General features: G+C 43.6%; 1 protein-coding gene across 4 annotated transcripts in view; it reads right to left on the reverse strand.

Annotated features, from left to right (window-relative positions):
• Positions 1-17,299: 17,299 nt before the first annotated feature.
• RPS6KC1 (ribosomal protein S6 kinase C1) overlaps positions 17,300-22,159 on the reverse strand; it is an 86,323-nt gene continuing 81,463 nt past the window's right edge. For all 4 annotated transcript variants that reach the window (XM_040059396.2, XM_040059399.1, XM_040059401.1 and 1 more), the window contains one exon: positions 17,300-19,934. In XM_040059396.2, the coding sequence (XP_039915330.1) occupies positions 19,824-19,934 (111 nt within the window). In that variant the 3' untranslated portion in view covers positions 17,300-19,823. The remainder of the gene's footprint in view (positions 19,935-22,159) is intronic.

Below are 22,159 nucleotides of genomic sequence, written 5' to 3' on the forward strand. Positions count from 1 at the left end.
GAGTGCTTTTCCATCATTTTGTCCTTGTCCCTGGGGTGCTAAAATTCAGCTTAGTTTTCCCTGCTGAGCATTACTAGGACAGCTCTCCACCACTCTTCATCAAGTACTGGATACCCGTGTAGGGAACATGTGCTCACAGGTCTGGAGGTGGCACGGGATGAGCACGTGGTCGGTGTGCCAGAGGAGCTAAAAGGTGAGAAGCATCAATTCAGTGCCAGAAGAACCAGTTTGCTTCTTCAAAAGATCAACTAAGTATGAGCAAAAGAACTGGAAAGAAGACAGATTCACGTGTTCCAGAGAGAGACAGAGAAAGCTCTCTCAACTCCTACTCTGTCCATTTCTAAACACATCAGCAAAAAATACAAGTTACTTTCCCAAAATACTTTGTGTGGCTGCCTGAATACTCCTTGCTTCTTGAGTTCAGTCAATTTAATAGAAAGGAGCATTAAAACGTTTTGAAACTATTTTTAAGGTGCTGATATTATCTATGCCAGAGACCTTACCAATGACATCTACAAAGGAGGCATCAATTATATCTCCTCATCCCTTTCTCATTCTTTAGTAAGGAATTCTTTGGAAAGATACAATCAAAGAAATCTTATTTCTTAGAAACCTGTGTTACCTTAGCAGTATCACTGGGTTCAAATGATAGCCCAAAACCAGGTTTCTTATTTTTCCCTTCAGTGGGCAGAGAAAAGGGAGACCTGGTGGAGTACTGGTTCTCCCAATCAAAAGCTTTCATAATTATCTCACTACAAGGACAAGAGATAAAGAGGGATCTTGCAAGAGCGGAGTACAGGGGTAGTCCTCAACCCAGAGCAAGGGCAGGGTTATCTCACTGACATCAGAGCTCTCTGACATCCCTGACTTCTGGAAACAAGCAGGCATGGGACAACATTCATTGCAGTCACCCTTGCTTTACCATCCACTCCTTATTATCACCCCAAACTAAGTCCTTCTCAGTTGTAACTCCTCATATGGAGTATACATTCTTTTTCTGGAGATGAAAAAAAGCTCCGAGGGAAAGGAGAGCCACATCTGCAGTGCCCAAGGATCCCCAACACAGATGTCTGAGTTGGCATCTCTTCATGAAATGTGCTGCAACATCTGCCTCTCTCAGCACCAAGCAGCCCACCTGCATCTTTACCTCCATGGAGTCCAGCAGCAGCTTCAGCAGTGTCACAGCCTCTCCTGGGGTGAGCAGGACGGCTGCTGTGCTGTGCTGAGAGGGCGTCAGCATCCTCATCCCTTGGGCAAACAGGACACAGCAGAGTGCAGGCACACAGCTTGCCCGGGGGTGCCCGGAAGGCTGCACCAGGGCTCAGGCAATGCCCTGCCCTGCTCCGTCCTTGTTTTGTTCTCAGCATGCCAGGCCTCACTGCCTTTGCACAGGAGCAATGGATAAAACACTTTCCTGCTCTTTCAGGCAAGCCAGCACTGCACAGAATAGGACATGAGATGCAATCGAAATCATGGCAGGGAAAACATGAACAAAAAAAGTCTTAACTTTTGGCTTGAAGCACACATTTGCTAAATAGAATCCTAATGGCATTATTGTAGCTAAAAACAGAGACTTGAAAATGCTGTATACATTATTATGTTCATTATCTACCAACTGCAAGAATGCTGTACTAAAACTAACTCAAAACACCTCAGGTAAGGTAATTGCTACTAATGGATTTGAAGTGTGCAAAATTGAGCATTATTACACAGACATCACATTCTCAACTTGGTGAAGCCGTTGGATATTGTAGCTACCAGCTCACTCATCTCTCAATCAGGGAGAGATTTGAGGAAAAGGGCAAGCTCTCTTTCATTCGGCACTGGAAGGAAAATTCAACAACATGATATTGCAGAAGCCTGTTTGTACCTCTGTAGTTAAGAGGGTGTCGGGTGCTTGCTTTCTGAATCAAGGCTTCAGAAAAACATCTACAAAAATTTGCTCCAGGATTCAATATCTCAGGAGAGACCTGAAAGTAGACTTTGATTTTATAAACTTTTGCAACTTGTAGGTCAAAAGAAAAGAATGGAAGAGGAGACTGCAAAATTTTGAGGGGCTCCATAAATCCTACTTCATATTCTGATGCAAATTAAGGGCTGGCTCTTTCATATATTCCAAGATATTCCATGGCACTATAAAGCACTCCTCCCGAAAGACAGAAGACAGAAAACAATTTTAATGGCTTCCCTCCTATGCTGGGATATGTTAGTGGGTCAATCGGAGTAAATTTAAACTTCAGCAAAGTCCAGGTGTGTTTGAAAGAAGATATTTGATTCACCTGCTGGAAAAGTCACATATAACAATATAACTAATACATTTATTTTGTTTAATATCTTGGCTTTCAGAGAGGGTAGGATTCATTTTTTTAAAACAGTGACTCTGCATAAAAATCCATTATTCCAATTTAACTGTTTGTAGCTACATCAGTAGTCCCCGGGTTATCCTCAGAAAGGGCCTCCCAGGAGTTTTGCTCTCTTTCATGAAAATAAAAATTGAACTCTACCAGAGCAGATGCTTTTCTAATCTTTGAGAAGTTAAGTTACTCTCTTATAAATTATTTTAGTAGTGACACTTAAGCTGTGAATTGGTGTTTGGATAAAATTATGTAAAACATTGTCATTTCAGTTAATATGTAGAAAAAATACGTGGCCAGGACCTAGTAAGTTTCAATTCCTTCTGATTATGTTGAAGAAAAGAAATTAAAAAGGCCATGTATGTTCAAGATTAAAGCAGTCTCTATCCGAGTACAGAAAGCACAAAGAAATTTGAACTCACAGCTGCAACCGAAGGCGATGGGAGCTGTGCTTTGAACAGACAACAAACTAAGTCCTCTGAAAAATCAGACCATGCATCTCAGATAAGGAACTTAAAATTAGTGAATACTTTTGTACTTAATCTCTTTCTGCCTCAGTTCTTCATCATGAAATGGGGATAATACTACCACCCAATGCCTCACTGCAGTGCAGTGAAAATAAGTTCATTAATGTTTATGAAACATTCAGTTACCATAGTGATGAGTTCTATAGAAAAGCCCATGTGGAAATTAATATTTCTGTCTTCAGAGCAGGGTTTGAATAGAACATATTTAGTAAGGCCTGGGGCCACACAATGGGGAGAAAAGTAAACAGTAAATAACTTGCTATTGAAAGATAAAAACAATAATCAAACCAAAATGGCCTATTAAACAAAATTTTTTAAAGAAAATTTTTATTTCTATAAAGTGAAATTTTATTTTACAAATTATTACGAGTTTCGTGGTAAAAAAAATCCAAGCTGTTTTGCTTTTAAATTTCATTGCTCTAGTTTTCTGCTTTTGTCTTCCTAGCCTGGGATAGAGAGATTTTTTCAGGAGATTATTTAACCACTGTCTTCCACTTTTCACAACTCAAAACTTTTACCAATTTGTTTTGGCAAAATATTTCAAAACTAGTGACATTCGTGGCCTCAAGATTGCCAAGATGGGTTTCTGAACAATCCTGACCCATTCAATCCAGCAATTCTTCTCACCAAGTCAGTTTGCAAAGTGGGGGCTATAGGGTTTCTATTTTGAACTATAAACCCAAGTACTTGGTTTGGGTTGGTTGCTGGCATATCAGGTGCTAATTGGGATTGTGATACTATCATGGCAGTCAACACAACACAACTATACCTGATGAATTTGAGTCATCAATGTCTTGGTGACAAGTATATCACAGACTCTATATAAGACGTTCAGATAAATATGGAGATGAGAAGACACCTCATTTTAAGAAGAGAGTTGGTTCTGTCAGGTGAAGAATCTTACCAAGAAAGTGCCCCCTTGTCCAATGGGAAATTCCTATGACAGGTGCTGGTCGACCCACAGGAAGCACAGATCAGGGATAAGTTTGTCCAGGAGTACACTTTCCACTACTTCATGATCCCCATTTTTTCCTTTAAGCTGTTTTGCAGTCAAAGGCATTGTCTTTCCTTAACAGGAGCACATTTGCCAAAAAGCAAAGGAGAAAAAACCGAATACACCCACCTTTCATTGAAATCAATTATTCAAGTCTTTCTCCCACGTGTGTGCTTTAGTCATTGCTTCTCACACATTTCTGCCGTTGTGTCCAATAGACATATCACAGAACTGTAGAATGATTGGGTCAGAAGGGGCCTTTGAAAGTCATCTGATCCAACAGCCCTGCAATAAGCAGGGACATCTTCAGCCAGACCAGGTTGCTCAGAGCCCCATCCAATGGGATCTTGAATGTTTCCAGGGATGGGACACCCACCACCTCCCCAGGCAACCTGTTGCAGTGTTTCACCACTCTTGTAAAAAAATCATCCTTCTATCTAATTTGAAGCTCTTTTAGTGTAAAACCTCTACCCCTCAACCTACCACTACCTGTCTTTCTAAAAAGTTTGTCCCCAGTTCTCTTGTATCCCCTTTAGGTACTGGAAGGTGCTATAAAGTCTCCCCAGAGCCTTCTCTTCTCAGGGCTGAACCCCAACTCTCTCAGCCTGTCTGCACAGCAGAGGTGTTCCAGCCCTGTGAAAACTTTCATGGCCCTCATCTGGACCTCTTCCAACAGTTCAATTTTCTTCCTGCGCTGAATATGATGGCAGAGTCTCCTGCAACAGCTTTATTTTCATTTAGCAACAATGCTTTTTTCTCAAAAATGAAGTTTCAAAATGTTGCAGAGCTACAAGATTGAGGCAGAGATAATAAACTGCTGGAATTATTTACTGTGCTCCTTTATTGAATTTGATACCAAGCTGGGTTGCTCACCTGCTTTTTTCTTTCTGATGAGTAACACTGTTGTCCTGTTAATTACCAGTTATTTTAAAGCTATGATTAATAGTTTTAAAATATATAATAATGGAATTAATAGAATATATTTCTAATGTTCCCGTGTAGGAAGAAAAGTAACCTGTTCGTTCATGCAGAACTTTCACAAAGCCAAAACTCTGAGGTGTGTGGCTGCAACTGCTCTGGAGCCCCTGTTGTCCTTAGCTGTGCTGGGAGGTGCTTCTGCCCCCTTCATTAGCACAGGGTGAACCTCCTACCACTCAGGAATTGCTGTGGAGCTGAGCATGGGGGGCAGTGCTCCAGGCAAAGACAGCATTATTAGTTAAGCGCAGCGTCAAATGGGCTTGTGCAATCCACAGGCACAAAATCCCCTTAAAACCAAGATATTAATGGGATTTTAAAAACAATAAATAAATATTTAAACCCCAATAAATTTTAACAACTGTTCAAGCAGATCTAGTTCAAGCTGTTCAAGTAAACAAAAGGAAGACAGGTATAATCTTACATTTCAAAGAAAAGTCTGAAACTAATTGGACTTTGCAGGGAACTCCACCTACAAGAAAGTTATGTCACGGTTCTTTATTATAGAGATGCGATTCCTAGGCAGGCTTAATGCTGAAAAAGAGCCAAGAGAAGGCACTCAGGGCAGTGAGTAGCGATTTTATTTCAGAAAGCCTGTTTCTATATGACGCCTAAAGCTGGGGATGCTGCAGCACCACTGGTGCTGCTTGTTTGCTGGGACATGCAGGGGGAGAAAGAGCAGCTGTGCCTGGAGCCTTCAGTATCCTGTAACAGGAGTGACCCTGCCTCACAGGCAAGGACCAAACCAGCTCACAGTTATGAACTTGTCCCTCTGCAACAGAGAATCATGCTCTCCTTTTTCACAAACTTTAGGGAGCTGCACCAGGATTACAGAAGGTTTCAGGTTTCCTTTAGGAAAAGCTCTTCTAAACCGAGGTAGCCTAATTATGAGACCTGAGTATGCTCCACAGAGCTCTCGTACCAGAAATAATGTGAGGGCCAATTGCCAGGACTAAACATTTACTGCATCAACAGGTGTTACATGTTATGCATCAATGAGGTGTACATCACCGAAACATAAAGACCCAGCAAGCCAACAGCACAGCTATCAACCAAAACAACACAGCTATAAAATCCTAATTAGCTGCATACACGTGTTATGGACATTTTTATTTATTGACATAGTCAAATTAACAGGCAGCAGCATTTATTTTTAATGATAGCCTTGAAATCAGCCCAGGAAGAAAGTTAGGATTAATGCTCAGAATACCGCATGCCATCTACATTTTTTCAGATGAAGGTATATTTTAAACTAATAACTAAATATTGTCACCCTAATTAAGTTACCTTGAGCAAGTGAGAGAAATCCAGTTCCCAGTCAATGCAAATCTTTTCTGTCCTATTCTCAAGCTGTACAGGAAAACAACCCAGCAGGAGAAACTCAGCAAGCTCCATGGTTTTAAGTGTGCTCTTAATTTGGGTGAATGATAAGCTGTGTCTGTAAAGATTTATGTTGGTCACCACGGAGTGGAAGATTCCTGTGAAGCAGACAAGATGTAATTGCCAGTAAATATCAGTGCTAGCTTGGCCACACAACAGCTACAAAGCAGGAGGGATTATCTTGGTGTATTTATTATTACAGTGAGGAGTTTCAGCAATCACCCTAATCACTCTTTGAGGCAGGTAAAGAGAAAGGAGCTGGGCAGCAGCACAGTTATCAGCTGGGTTAGAGAAAGCCCACAGAGCAAAGGAGAATGAAGAGCATTTCACAAGGTATTTTAAACAGGTTTACATTTGGATAAAGATATTAGAAGAGTTTTTGGAAATTAGGCACTTGTGGAAATTAAATCATTGTTTCATGCATTTAAAATTTACTCATTAGAAGTACCTTCACAAACCAGACTGCCCACTTTAAAACTTCTGATTTACCCACCTTAAACAAGAATATTTCATAAATTGCAACGAAAGACTGGGAAATGATCTGTGTGTAATAGCTGAACCAAGCAATTTGCATATTTTCATGAATTACTGTAATATGCTCTGCTTGTTAGTAATTTCACTTGTATACAAAGGATCACAGTCACAAGCAGTACCAACATCTTCTGTTCAAACGTGATTCAGGAGCCTAATCTCATAGTCTAAATGCTGAGACACTTAAAAATTAGAAGTTGAAATCATTGTTCTCTTCATTGCTCTAGAATGTTTTGCACTAAATCCTGCTCAGTGGCTTAGATACGGACTGAAAATTGCAGGAAGAGGAAAGCACTATATAGAGGCCCTTTGGTTCTTTTGACTCGGCATTCACTCATGTGCATACAGACAAACCTGTCTCAATCTATTAAAAAAAAAAAACAAAAACAAAAAAAAAAAAACTAGAAAAATCAATTTGCACTGAAAGATTCTGGGTTTTTTCAGTGAAGAAAATGTCTGTAAGCTTACCTGAGAAAAAGTTTCCACAGCAATTTTATTTTTAAAAAATGGTGATGAACGACCCACAGTGAAGGTGGGAGAAGGATCCACTTTCTGCCCCCAAGGGAGAAGAGTGAGGGCATGGTGGGCATCTCGGGCTGCAAGAGCAGGCACAGGACAGGCCATGGGCACAGAGGGCAGCAGCCTGTGGCTCCTGGCCCGTCTCAGCCTTTGTGGGATCTCTGAGAGGGGAAGAGTTACTGTGCACAGGGATCCCCCACCATCCTGGCCAAGTCAGGATACATTTTTATAGCCTTCCTTCAAGTGATAGAAATATCGGGGGGAAAGGCAAAAAACTGGGGAGGGGAGGAGGGAAAAAGGAGGCAGTTTCCAGTATTTGTCATTATTATAGGTTATATATACAGGAAGAAAGTTAATTAAGCTTTAAAAAATCCATCACACATCAATGGGTGCATTTTAATGAGTACAAAAAGTTGAGATGTTTACTGCCAATTAAAGTGGTTTTTAAATAAGCATTAATTAACACAGAAATTCAGAAGAAAGTTATACCTTGTCAAAGAAAGGCCAGTGCAGTCTATGCCCACTTCTGCTCCCATTCATACTCAGATAGTAATTACCACCAACCCTATATTTTCCATAATAATGAGGAGAGGCTGTCATGGCTGTCAAACAAACAACAAAAAAAAAAATTTTAAAAAAAAGGTGCTGCACAAAAATACTCTCAGTCTGAAGTTAACTTTTTTTTAGTGCCAAAGCCACAGGAGACAGCAGTGTGGAGCAAGGCAGCAAGTGGGGCAGTCAGGCAGCCACGCCAGGGACAGCTGCACACACATGGCTCCTTCCCAGGAAGCAGAGACTTTGGAGCATAGGAGGAAGCCTCCCCAGATGGTCCAGCTGAAGAAAGACTGAAGAAAAGCCAAAGGACAAGCAGTTGTTTCACCCCTAGCACTGTAACTCGTGGAGGAGCTGATTCCTCTGTGAAAGCCAGAGGAGTTGTTTTTTTCCACAAACAAGTGCTGACAGAACTACTCCATGCTTCCCAAAGTCAGGTCAAAGCAACCACTGCAAATGAGTTCAGCTTGCATGCGCCCTTCCAGCTGGTGCAACTGGTGACATGGAAAACAGTATGACCGTCAATTCTGTCACTTCTCCATTCTTAAAGGATTTCTTAATAATTGTCAGGAATTTCAACTCTATTTCAGCTACCATCAAACCCTGAGCGAAGAGCAAAGGAAGTGAATTCTCCCACTGTTAGTCAGGTGAACGTTTAAATATCTTAGGAAAACCTTCCCTCCCTCAAATGCATCTTTTAGGCACCAAGATTTTCAAACTACCTTATTGAGAATGGCTTCTCTCCTCACTTCCCCAGCTGTAGGGAGATAAAAACCCCATTGCCTTTTCAGCCAACAGAAGAGGCAGATGCCATTCCCAGTAGCCTAACAAATTTTAGACAAATATTTGGTGTAGTGTTTTAAAGTTAATTTAAAAAAAAAAAAAAAAAGCAACCACAGAAAAGAAGGCTATAGGTATGCACAGACTCCTGTTCTTGACTCTTAGCATGTCACTCAGACAGTGTGCAGCCTCTCTGTAGAGTACATAGCTTGTGTCTTTTGGGAAGTATCTGGGAGCCCTTTTCCTACTCCATGTCCACAGGCAACACCTGCAGTAAAATAAAAAAGGACAGCATTAAAGGCCATGGAAGTTTTGTTGAGTTTACCTGGAAAAGGCCTTCAGACCTTGCACTAATCTTTCTAACCTGTCGGATGGCACTACAGAGGAATATTTTATTGCTAGAAATAGTTGAGCGATTACTTCAGAGAAAGGACGGACGTAACACAAAAGAGTTTCCAAGTGCCGACAGGAAGGAGTGTTGCTCATGCAAAATTCCACATTAGGTGTTACAAAAATAATAAAAAAAACCACCGGCCCTTGTGATGTCTGAACTCCCTGACACTGATATATGGACAGGGGAACAGAGGAGGAAAAAGACAGGGTGAGCAAAGCAAATACACTGAGATGCTTACGAGCAGAATACGGGAGCCAAGTGTCACAAGTTGACCCTCTGTGTTCGCACTGAAATTTGACCAATCCAAACCAAATTCCTTCAGTGGTTTTTACCTGGTTTTGGTTCGATTGATAATGGCTATTCTTTCACTATTGTGACAATAATGCTGTTGAATCAAGACTTCAGAGGAGGAGTTACAACTTTAATTCCTGCAAAAACCATTGTAAGACCTTCATGTTTTCCTTTGAGGGGTTTGATCCAGCTCTGATTAAGGGCTGGAATAAATAAGCATTGTGCATAGAGTGGCTTGCTTTGTAGCAGATGAGCCGGACACATCCAAGGAAAGGGCTCTCTCCATGATGACTTCAGAAAATTCCTGTTGTATTGCATGCTAGAAAACCTTTGACTTCCTGCAGCAGAGCTGCCCAGTGCTCAGGGTGTGCTGCACATCGTCCTCTGGGACTCCCATGGCAGCAACACCTGGACAGCAGCACAGGGGGTGCTCATCATTCAGGAGCAAGGAAAACAAGCGAGAAAACTGTGGTGGATATAAATTATCTACACCTTTCTTATTAGGGTGACCATGGCACCGGGCTGGGGAGCATCTGGGAAATATCAGGCACCCAGAGAGAGACTGAAGTCCCAGCAGGATCAGTGGTACCAAACGCTGTGGCTTCAGCCCCATATGTTCAGGCCATCTGATGTGAGGCCATTTGAACTGCCAGTCCTCTGGAGCTGAGAATATTCCCTCCTTCAGGCTTCCACATGGGTTGTATGAGACCGCAGAATAAAGACAAAATAGTGCTACCTCACTGAACAGAGAACAGGATTTGTTTCCCTTATCCATCAGACTTTTGGGTTGGTGTCCTTCTCCAGCTGGTCCAGTTCTCAGTTGGAATGGGGACTATACCAGCCCCACTACTGGCAGGAATTCTTGGTGCTTTGGGTTTTGCATAATAAACAAAAAAGCTAGCCTTCAGCCAAAAGTCCTGCTCAAAAAAAACAGTGGGAACAACAGTCATACTATAAACAGGTTAAAAGATGGAAACCTGAAGAAATCTGATCTGCTTTCAGTCATCTTCTGGAAGCTGTAGTGACCCAGCTCTGAAGCTGGACTCTGAACTGAACTGACTGTGTCAGAGCTCTGCAGTTAGTCTCTCAAAATGATGAAAGATGAAGGACAGAAAGAAAGCTTTTGTTTAAAAAGGCCTCTAGCTGAAGGTTGACTTGTGCTCTAAGTCAAAAGTGCTTCTAATTCTTCCAAAGCTCCTAATCCAGTTCACTAAAATGGAATGAAAGCCAACATTTCTGCAGCAAACCACCCTTTTGGTGGCTAGGAGACAATTCAGAACCAAGCCCATCTAGAAAAAGACTAAAAAATAAATGAAAGTCAAAACTGCTGTCATGCGAATGATAAAAATATTCAATGAATAACTTGGTTGTAAATGGAACCCCTTCAGGAAACACATTTGTGGAGAGAGGAGGAGGTATTCCCTTGGAAGTAATGTAGGAGCTGGCCAGGCTCCTAAGGCTTCGAGTGAGGGTGCCTGGTCTAACCAATAAAAAAAGCTGTGCCATATTCCTAAGACTGTATTTTATGCTGAGTTTTTTTTAGTTAAAACAATGAAAAAAACCTACCTGTACCCTCTGAAATCAGTGGAAACCCGATTTCTTTGCATGCTGTTCTCTTCAGCCTCATCAGACACAGCTGGCCAGGTAAAGTGTCCTTCCACAGGGCACAAGCATCACGACACGAGTGTAAATCTCAGTGTCCTGCACCAACACCAGCACTTAAAAAAATGAAAACATCAGACAATGCTGGCTTTGCCTGCACTTGCCAGGAAACTGATAAAAAGTCTCAAAACCCAGCAGTACCACCAGATTCAGGTCCATAAGTAGTTACAGCCATAGGACAGACAGCTTGCCTGTGCCAATCGCTTCAAGCATGCTCAGCTTTATTTGTGATCCTGAAAGAAATGCACATCTCCTTCACTGCCACATAAACATACAGTGACCCGTCTCTCCATAAACCAACTTGACAGTTTTACACTTTTTGTACAACTGAACAACAGGTTCCCATTTCAGTGAGGCCTTCTCTTTTGGTCACCACTCAATAATACACCTTTTGATTAAAAAATCACTCAAGCACCAGAAACATTTTGAAAGGACTAAAGAGATGCCACACTGCAGAGAGGGTCCAAAGAAAATCTCAAAAGACATCTCTCTTTTTTCCCAATGACTGTGTGTCAGGAGCCCTGATTTACACCTCTTTACCTGTTCAAGTGGCAAAGGTCAAAAAAAAATTTCCAAAACGGAAACAAATCTTTAATTTTAGATACTACATTTCCAGAGATGAAGCCAACAGTGTGACAAGATAGTATTGCTGGTATGAAGGTGGATATTATTGTGAAATGGGTGGGAGGTCAAAAAGCCACCCCTGAGCTACAGACAGGAGGTGACTAGTAGCAGAGGTTCCATATCCCTGTGCCAGAAAAGCCAAACCAAAACACAAATCCTCACGTGCCTTTGCACACGTGCTGCAAACCAAGGTGTGGGACTTCTAAAGGGGCTGTGACAGTGCTGGTGTCACATCGCAGACAGGACCTAAGGTCTGCCAAGAGAGACGCTACCTCCATTGTAAAGACAGCTTGCCAGATTTTTTATTTGAAAACTGAAAGTTATACACTTTCTTGAGAGACAACAAAAAAAAAAAAAAAAAAAAAGAGAGAGAGAGAGAGGAAAAAAAGAGAAAAATCTTACTGACATAACAAAAAATAGAGGACTGTGTTTCCAAGAGGGTCAAAATAAAAAAACACCCTGAAAACCTCACGTGAAACAGCTCTGAGCATTTAGAGGTTTCTCATGCATTGTATTGCAAAACAGCAGCTTATTCTTTTCAGAGCAGCAGAGGTAAGAGCACACAAATGATTAAACAAGCAGGTTTAACTATCTTGCACTGACGAGGAATTTGTCAACACGGGCTCGGTATTTATGCAGCTCTGCAGCAAATACTGTATGGCTGCAGGAGTCAAACAGCTGTCTGTCAATAAAGCTATTCTCCTCTCTGGAACATAATAGCACAGACTCAACATGACCCTCAGAGGCCTCTTTAAGCTGCCTGGCTGTCTCCTCCTTCCCCATCTCTCCAGAGTCCTTCACCAGCAAGCTCTGAATTAAAAGGGAGAGGGGAAAAAAAAAAAAAAAAAAAAAAAAAGAGTATTGAGAGTCTTTTCTACCCATCTTAATATTAAAAGTGACTTAACCCTGGGCAAGTCAGTCTACACACACAAGCCTTAGCTAAAGCAAAGTTAGGGAAAGACAGCTTTGATTCACTGCACGTGAAAGGCTACTGACAATCCCTTTTAATAGAGCTTGCAACATTAATGTAGCCAGAGCCACATGTGACACCCATTAGGGCCAGGGAGGGCTCCCACGCATATATTTCAAGGAAGCAGTAGATTCCCCGGTCCCAGAAGCTGTCTTCATTACAAAAGTCTAATGCATTTTTTATTATTCAGCCTTCAGTGGAAATGTCACCTTTCTAAAGCAAGCTGTTATCGTGTGTTTCCCATGCCAAACACATGGCCTCAAAGGAGAGGGTTTTATCTCTACATTTTTACTGATTTGTATTTCTCTTTCAAGGAGCTCCATGCCTTAAGGCACCTGAAACGCTCACAGCACAAGAAGGTGAGGTTACACGGGATGCTGCCGACGAGGACAAAAAAAACCCAGGGCCGGGAGCCGGCGCAGCTTCCAACTGTAGCCGCCCAAGCCGATAATTCACCTCCTTTAGCAGATTTAATTATTATCCCTGCTCTTGGTTGGGACCACATCCTCAAAGAAGCAGGGCGCCCACCGAGCGCCGCCACCGCCGCCTGGCAGCACAGCCAGCACCACTGCCCGGCGCCTGCCAACCAGCCAGATGCTGCCACATATTGGCATCTGGGGCCTGGAAAAGCAACTGCGGGCTCCGTTTGGCGGCGAATCCTGACCCCGACAACTGAAGGAGACAAAAGGAAGATAGACGGGAGAAGGGGGCGGAAATCTCTCCTGACAATTTCACTGGTAAAGATTTAGACAAAAACCTATTGTTTCATTGCTCTCCAAATGAGTAAGTTTCGGAGAGGAGAAGAAAAAAAACCCACCCGGCATATTCTAAACGCTGTCAGAGTCCAGGGTGCAAGGACAAGGGATTATTTATGAAAAGAAATAATGAGGAAACCAGATGCCTGCTTTTCTCAGCCCTCTGCGCTCCAATCACCCTAACGGGGCATGTGCAACCCTGCTCATCAAAGACTTCTCAGCCTTAAAACACAGGGCAGGCTCTCGCTAACTCTTCCTGTCTCTGCCACCCTGCAAAATGCCTTCCCCGTTTTATAGGGAAGCCTCCACAATAAATCAGAGGCACAGCAAAGGCTGAGGGAAGACTAACAGACCTCACCCCAGCCTGGGAGAGTAACTGAACAGCCAGATTAACCAGAATAGCAAATACAGCAAAACAACATTTTAAAAAACCAAACCACAAAAAAAAAAAAAACCAAACAAAAACCCCGCATGCTTATTTCACTAACACCAGGACTGAAACTACATGGATGTGCTTAAAGTAGGAAAGCAAACAAGCTTTCTATACCTGTTTCCATGAAATTGGCTTCTCTCTGTAATTGAAGGGTAAGCTCCTGACCCCAGAAAAGTCAGTGGGAAAACTCCCAGTGACGTTAATGGGGCTGGGACTTCACGCTGTGCAGTCGCTTTACCCTGGAAAGGTGATTAACTCAGGACTCTGCAGTATCCCAGAGCACCTGTCGAGGGGCCTGCAAGGAGCCAAAGCAGCCAGGGTCCTTCTCAGGGGAACTCCCCCCTCACCTCACCCTATAGTGTTTGCTGGGCCTGGCAGAGGCTGGTCACAGGAGAGTTCTTGGAGGCCAAAGAAGACATGAGGCTGGAAAGGATGAAGACCAAGGCAGCAGAGTAGCAAATTTTAAAATCTGGAGAAAGGGTATGTGCCACTTGGCTCACGAACCATGCTGTTGAAGTAGCTCTTCTCCATGCCTGGTTTGTAAAGGAAGATTATGAGCTGGCAAATGTCAGACCACAGAGCATAAGCTGGCCAGAGCCGTGCTCTAAATCATGGCACACCACCAGTCCCTCTCATGGAGGCTCCTTCCTCGCTATCCCACCACTGCACAAGGTGCTATAAAACTTGTTAATCACACACTGCTGGGGGAACCAATTTCCTAACGCTTTTACAATCCCTGTATTTTCATATTGTGGGAGTAATCCTCTCTCTTTGCTTCACCAGTATATGGGGATAACAGCTGCATTTAATAATCTGCTCCTGTGTCCCAGCATTTTGGGGCAGCATTTCACAATCAAGGGCACAGAAAGGGCAAGAAAACCTGTGACCAAGGCTGAAGGATGTAACACAGGACACAGATGCAGCAAACCTAGAAAACACCCTGGAAATAAATGGCTCAGCTAACAGAAGGGGATGGGAGAAACTGGCACAAGTGAGGTTGTATCAAGGCAAAACATCTCTTCTCCAAGGCAAAGCAAAAAGAGGTTAGCAAGCATCTGCTAAGGAAGACCTCTGACCCCAACAACTGCTTGTTCCTTGTCTGCTCCATCTTTATCCAACTCCACCACTTGGCAACAGCCTAGTCTAACTTATTATCCCCCAAAGGACTTTTCTCAAACTTGCCACCCTTAAGACCTCAACAGCAAAGCATCAAGCTGACCATCCAACAGCCTACCCAAAACAACACCAATTTCCCGCTGCCCAGAGCTGCACATGTCCCCAGCCCTCCCATGCATCACAGAGCCACTGCAGTCCTCTGGCAGCAGCACTAATCCCTTCTGCGAGATCCCTGGGCCAAGAAGATGGAGACAGAGCGGCCTTTGGAGAAGGAGAGCTTCTGATCTGCCAAGAGACAGTGAGGTCCTGTTGGGGCAGCACATCAAGCTGTCACCCACTGCCAGGAGTCTGGAGCATCCTCTCTGCTGTACCCTGATTAGCCTCCTCTGCCCTGCAGCAGGGGTGCAGGAGATCTCACTGCACAGCACCAGCAGGCGGTGGGATCACTTCCACGGCTTTGCCACTCACAAGTTGGGATTTTCTTGAGGACACCACAACCTTTGGGCCAGGGCTCCCCATCTCTGCTCGCGCAGATGGCTCAGGCTGCAACCAGCCCTCCACCGGCCCCGCGGCGCAGCAGCCAGCCCTGCGCTGCCAGTCTCAACCCCTGCTGCCAGCAGCAGCTGCTCGGCACCTTTAAAGCAAGTCCCATTCCCCCTCTGGGAGTTGGCTCTGCCAGCCCTTCCCAAAAGGCAGCTGGAGCCACGCGAGGCACCCTGTCCTGGGGGCTGCCAGAAGCCCTGCTGGTGCCTGGCCCAGTCCCTCATCATCCCTCGCCCCCAGACCCCTTCCCCTAAGCAGGAGCTACACCACAGCCTGGCGACCCTGCCACAGCCTCATCCCCACAGTGTGACACCCACAGGTGGCCCAGCCCTGGAGGCACAACCACATGGAAGGTCCTCAGGCACCATGGCGGCCAAAGCCCCAGATCTGGTCCTCATTATGCCCCAACGTACCCTTCGTTGGTGGGCACACGCCAACCAACCACCATTAATGTACGTGGTGCCACGAACCACCAGAGCAGAGCCCGCGGGAGGCTGCTGGGCCCAAGCATGGCTGAGGGAAACAACAGGCCCTGGACACACAAGGGGTCTCTCCAGCAGCATCTCCCATAAACGCCCCAGGACACCATGCAGCAAGCGCAGCAGTCCTCAGGGAATGAGGCACTGAGGGAAGAGAAGGGGCAACATTCAACAGGGCGCTGCTGCAGGCAAATAAATCCTGCACACCGAACTTCTTGGGCCCTGCAAAAAGCCGTGAGGCTCTGACTCGGAAGCCACCGGTGGCTCAGCAGATGCTCAGAGCTGAGAGCCGGCTGCCAGAGGTGCTGCTGACTGCAGGAGGACATTGGGGTGCCCAGCCACAGGATGGCACGTGCCGGGGTCCAGGAAATGACTCCTCACATGGAACATGGGACCAGGCAGCAGGCAGGAGCCACAGCGCTCAGCTCACAGCACAGCCCTCACAAACCCAAAGAAACGAACAACTGTACTTTCTCATCTTATTGCTAAAATCCTGATCATAAATCTCACCACAGTGAAAGTTTCTGTTTCTCCAGCTTCCTACTCAGTGTCCTTGAGAAAACACAAAATGACACCACGATCAAAAAAAAAAAAAAAAATCCCACTGGTTTACTTTGCAGTTCTCTGTACCTTGTTATGCTGAGTGCTTTGTTTGGAGAGGGCTGACCTCCCCATCCTTCTTCATCCCAGTGCCCTTCGCTGCAGGGACACACCAAGGAACAGGTTAGCACTGGAGAGAGGAGCCGGGTGCATGTTCCGGCACGGGTAACCCTGCCGACTCAGCATCCCAAAGGTGTGCCGAGAGTCAGCGTGACAGCGACTGCTGTCTGTGAGGTGATTTTCACAGGAGACACGGGAGCTGTGCTGCAAGAACAGAAGCTGTGAATACAGCCATTCAAAGTTATGCCCCTCATTATTTCATGAGAAGCAGCTTCTCCTGTAGGTCTGGGCAGGGGCCCAGGCTCACCTCATAGCAATTCTACCCAGGGCAAGCCCTCATACATTCTGTATCCCAGTTTTTCTTAGTAGGACACAAAGAATATTACAGGGTGGTTCAACAGGGTGCGATGAATTACCACTTTGAGATGCCCCAAGTGTGTAATCCGCCATACCTGAACACCCACTGGGGAATGGGAAAACCTATAGGTTTATTTTACTGTGTTTTACATAGACTCACGCTAATTCCTGCGGGGAACAAAAAGGCACTGATTTGTTTTGCTGTTAGCTATTAGGTGTAACAGAAGGAAGCGGGAATGAACAATCATCCAAATGGAGATGTGCATCACAGAGCTTTGTAAAAGGCACCAAAAAGAAGGTATCTAGGGCATTTCAACACATTAAAGCGAAGGACAAAAATCACTGATCAGGTGAGGTCAGTCTTCAAGAGCTACACAAGAAGTTCAAAAAGGCAAGGTCTGAATTAGGTTTGAAAGGTTTTGTTTATTAACGGAATAAATGTAAACACCAATACAACATAATACATGTTCAAGGAAAAAAAAAACTAAGATAGAAGCAGGATTGGTTTTGTGCAATTAACTCCAGACCATGCTTCCCTTGACAAAACAATTATCCGAGTCAATGGTCATGTTACAAATACTTGTAGCATCTCAAAGGCTCACTTATGGCAAGTCATGCTGCCATTCCTTCTACTCTCCAAGATCTAGATTTCCTTACTATGAACATACTTGAAAAAAAATACTTTGGTGTCATTCACTAAACCAAATGCTTTGTAGTGAGAGTGACTGATCATCTGGTTTCTGCTGGAACAGGGTTTTCCTTCTGCTGCTCACAGAAACCAGCTTGTGCTCCCGTGCTATCTTATCCTGCCTTTGCTTACAGTCAGCACTCGAGCACAGCCTGAACACAACAGCATTTCAAAGTAACATGGAAAATACTTTTTTGCACAGTAATCACCAGGTAAATGCAATGGGACAGATCAACACAGGCAGTGGCAGTATCTGGTGGCTGGGCTAGAGAGCCCCGGGGAGGGAGTCAGGTGGTCGAGGGGAGGGAGGCTTCCCTTGAGCAATGAGCCCTCTCCAAAGTCACAGCCAGGGCAGTGCTGGAAGGAAGCTCGGGACCAGCTTGGTCTCTGCATTAGAGATTTCCGACCCGCTCGGCACAGGAAGTTGTTCCTGTGGCTCACCTGAGGGAGTTCCTGTTATGAAGCCAGAGGGTGGCGGGTTGAAACGCAGCTTCTCCGAGTGATGTAATCTTGGACGGCACTGGGTAGGCAGTGATACTAGTGACCTGGTTACAGCCTGCAGTGTTGTGACAGCCCCTCTGCTGGCGTGGTGATCACAAGAAAGGGAAGAAAAAAAAAAAAAAAAAAAAAAAAAGAGGGGAGTGGAATAATTTTAAAAGGAAAAAAAAAAAAAGTTTCCAGATTTCCGTTGTTTAAGTGAAGCATTTTCCTTTTCCACTTTATTTGAATAGATCAACCTGCTGTCTAACAGATGGAGACTGTACAGATGCACTTTTGGGAGTGCCCATAAAATAGACTGCTAAAGTACAAATGGAAGGATACTCTTTTTTTGAGTTGTAAATTCAATAATTGTTGCTGTCACCTCACTTTCCCAAAGGAATTTGCCCTTTGTTCTCCGGATAAAGCTGGGCAGAAGAAGAAAAGGGGGGGGGAAAAGAGTGGAAGCAAAGGTAATATATAGGAAAAAACCCACGGATCCATAATCTGTACATTGCAGTGTACAGCGTTTGTACATCAGGAACCCATACAGGCATGGCTGCTTGGCAGCACTCAGCAAAATATTCTGCATGTCTTATATTCTACTCCCATTCTCCAGACGTTTCTAGCAAACAAACAGGTCAGCTAATTGGCTCTTGCCCAAGTCTTACCCACTAGGGTTTGCTCAGAGATGTCACTTAGTCATTTGGCATGAGCAAATCCCAGGCTTCTTCCTGTTCAAGCAGCCGAGTGGGTGAAGGCTTTCTTTGATTTATTAAGACTATTAACAAACAAACAGGGGAGTTCAGAAGCTTCCTTAAGCACAAGAACACGAGCAGAAAGGTTTTTTTCCTGAAGTAGCAGCTAAAAATAGGACACTTAGAGGAAGTAAAGTTCATTAAGTGATAAAGCAGTAGCTGCAGCGATGAGAGAAGAGTTTTTCCTTTTTTATCTATATATTTATTTAGTGTTATGTGTTCTTGCTCCTTATTAGAGTGCTAAAGCAGTGTTTATCCAGCTGAGGAAAAGAAGATTTCTCTTTCTGTAGTGACTTTAACACGTAGCTCATCAAATACAACAGAGTCAAGAGTTTTAAACAGACATTGCCAGCCAACAAAGTACAATATTTGACAGCATTATTTGCCTTTTATATGCTCTTTCCAGAATGGGAAATGATATGCTATTTTCAAGACACATTCCACAGTATTATGCAACAGCTTTCTTAATTTTTAATGGATATATTATTTTTAATGTGTCAACTTTTGCATAAAGCATTTTAGTATTTTATTTAGTATTTTCTTTAGCATATGCCATTAATAAATTATTTGCTTTTTCCTTCCCTACCCCACAAGAGCTGCACTTAGCATAGGGAAATGGTCCATTGACACAATAAAAAAATACTTTCAACTGGCACAGTCTATAGACTTTTCCATCACCAGACAAAGCACCAGGAGGACATTCCTGCCCCTGCTTATCTGGCAAGCTGGCAGTGCCAAACACGCTGCCCAGGAGTTGCCTCACAAACCTTCCTTTGATGAAAGGACTCAGACACACATAGCAACCAGCTGTGGTAAAAATAAGCCAGCACCCTGTACAACCAGTGATTCCTGTTAAAAGTGTTCACTTTTGGCTCCCTTGCTCCAGTGTCACTCAGCCATTATATCCAAGTGGTTTGAGACATCCAAAGGAAGCGAGTCAGGGTGCTCCTGTGCCAGAGAAACTTGTCCAGTTGACCTGAGTTTGTCCAGAGGGCACGTGTCTCTCATCTCTGCAGATCTGCCCATTCTATAAGGGCAAAAAATGGATGAGATTTGATGTCTTCAACACCAGCAACACCAGCACCAAGACGCTCCGCAGGATTGAACTGCAAAAGCTTGACATAAAAGAAAAATACACATGATTCAGTGAGTAAGAACAAAAACAACCGCTTAAAAGTTCCAGAAAGGTCTAAGGTAAGGGACATCCTACCGTTTTCCTGCTCTATGAATTACTTTCAAGAGTGCAAAAGCATACTTGAAATTCCTAAAATCGAGTAAATGGAAGAAGACTCTCCTTTCCTTGAGTCTCAGTCTTACAGTCTTCAGAGACTACTGATCACAGCATGCAATTCCCTAAAGCACTGCACACTGGGACTTCATTTTAAGTGTAACCTCATTTTAAAAGGAGACAGCAGCAGCCAGAGCCTGCATCAGTAGAACTCTGGACGCTGCATTTGCTTCATGTTAACCTTTGCTCATACCACTGTGTAATGGCTACATCAGGGACAGTGGTCTGTAACTTTCCGTTTCATAAATTTTGAGTTGGTCCTAAAAAGTATCAGGATAACATAGCCAGCTCTCCATTTCCTAAAAAAAAAAAAATTAAAAGTTTTAAAGAGTCCTACAAATGGCCTAAAACTGAAAAATCAAAACCCTAGTAAAAGAAACAAAACAGCCTAATGGCTTCATGGAAATTTCCTAAAATTCAGCACCTCGTCTGCTTTTTAGTTGTACATCACATGCTGCATTCATGTGAAAAGGAAATCACAATATTTACATCTGTTTAAAGATACCAATCCATATAAAAGGGAATGCAAAGGTAAACTCCAAAGAGACTAATAAAGACACACAAACATATTTTGCAGTTTTCAAGAACTGTTTATACTCTATTCAATTACAGCCAGTACAAAGGCATGATCTCATGCTTGCTTTTTCAGCAACAGCTAATAGGATAACTTCTCCCAGTTGTCACTTGGAAAAATGTGTATTTGCATCTTGATGCAGTCAACATCTAAGTGAGCCTACATCCATAAACATAGGAATTTACACATTTTCAGATGGCTCTGCTATTTGCACCCATAGTGTCACACAATAAAAGTAGCTTGCTGACAGTGAATGGTGCTGCTCTGGTATCTCCCACAAGCCACAGATGCAGCCAGGGTGTCTCTGGCTTCCCTGGAAATACAGGCAGCACCAACAGAGGGAAATCACGCATGGTCGCTTATCTTCTGGAGTTTGTCCTTCCAGAATAACTTTAATCTCAGAAAACAAATGTTAACTGAAACAGACACCTATTGAAAAATCACACTGCATATTTTGTTGGTAGCAGAACTTGAGGGTTCCTGAAAGAAAATGTGAGTGCAAAATACCAAACCATCATCAAAAAACAACTTTATCTTTCAGCAAAAATAAACAGATCTGGTTTTTTGATGCTGGCTAAATGAAGATGATGTTTACAACTAAGTCACCTGGACTGGAAGCCACAGCAGGAGACAACGCCTGACACAATTTTCTGTATAGCTGAACACTGATCCCGGAGAGTTACTCTGTGATGTTTTGACCTGTTTACCCTTGGCAGTGGGGGGAAGGAAAGTCGCAATGACAAATTGCTATCCATGCCAAGAGAGCTCTCTTCCTTTTCCTGACAAGGCTTCCTCAACAATGAATGGCAGCTTCCTTGGATAGTCACACAACAAAAATGTGATTTACTGCTTCATATAGCCAAACCTCCACCAGATAAGTCACCACCCTACACTAGACAGCTTGACCTAACTGGCACTGGGAGACTGCTCTCTGAATAGACATGGCCTTGTAACACAGCTGTGAGTGGCAGAAATATGTTTGCCACTTAAACCCATCAGTGGCAAAAGAGACTTTCTTTGGCATATCTGAAAACAGGCAATACATTTTGTCTACAGCAAAAACCATTCCTGCACTGGCAGGGACACATGGACTGGACGACTTTATTTGTCTTTCGGTCTTAATGGGAAGAATTCCCTTCATTAAATGTGATTTTGCTTTCTCTCAGCTATCTGTCTCTTATAGCATCTGCGGGTGAGGGTAAAAATTTGCTACCATCCAACTACATAAGTGCAGATTATATAAAAATGGGAATTTTCTTCAGTCATTTCCCTTTCTACCTTTGCCAGAAATACACTGATATGTACTTTCACCGTCAGAGGCTTCACGTCACTTAGTCAAAATAGGTGGTGTCCAAACATACAGTTCCATTTTCACTAACCATTTCACAGTAACAGCACAGAAATCAATCTGTCACTGGGTCTTTTCACTCACTGAATTTTCAAAATCTGTTTCCTTTGTTTTCTTCAAGAAACACTTC

Source organism: Hirundo rustica, chromosome 3 (genome assembly GCF_015227805.2).
Source record: "Hirundo rustica isolate bHirRus1 chromosome 3, bHirRus1.pri.v3, whole genome shotgun sequence".
In the NCBI taxonomy this organism is placed as follows: domain Eukaryota; kingdom Metazoa; phylum Chordata; class Aves; order Passeriformes; family Hirundinidae; genus Hirundo; species Hirundo rustica.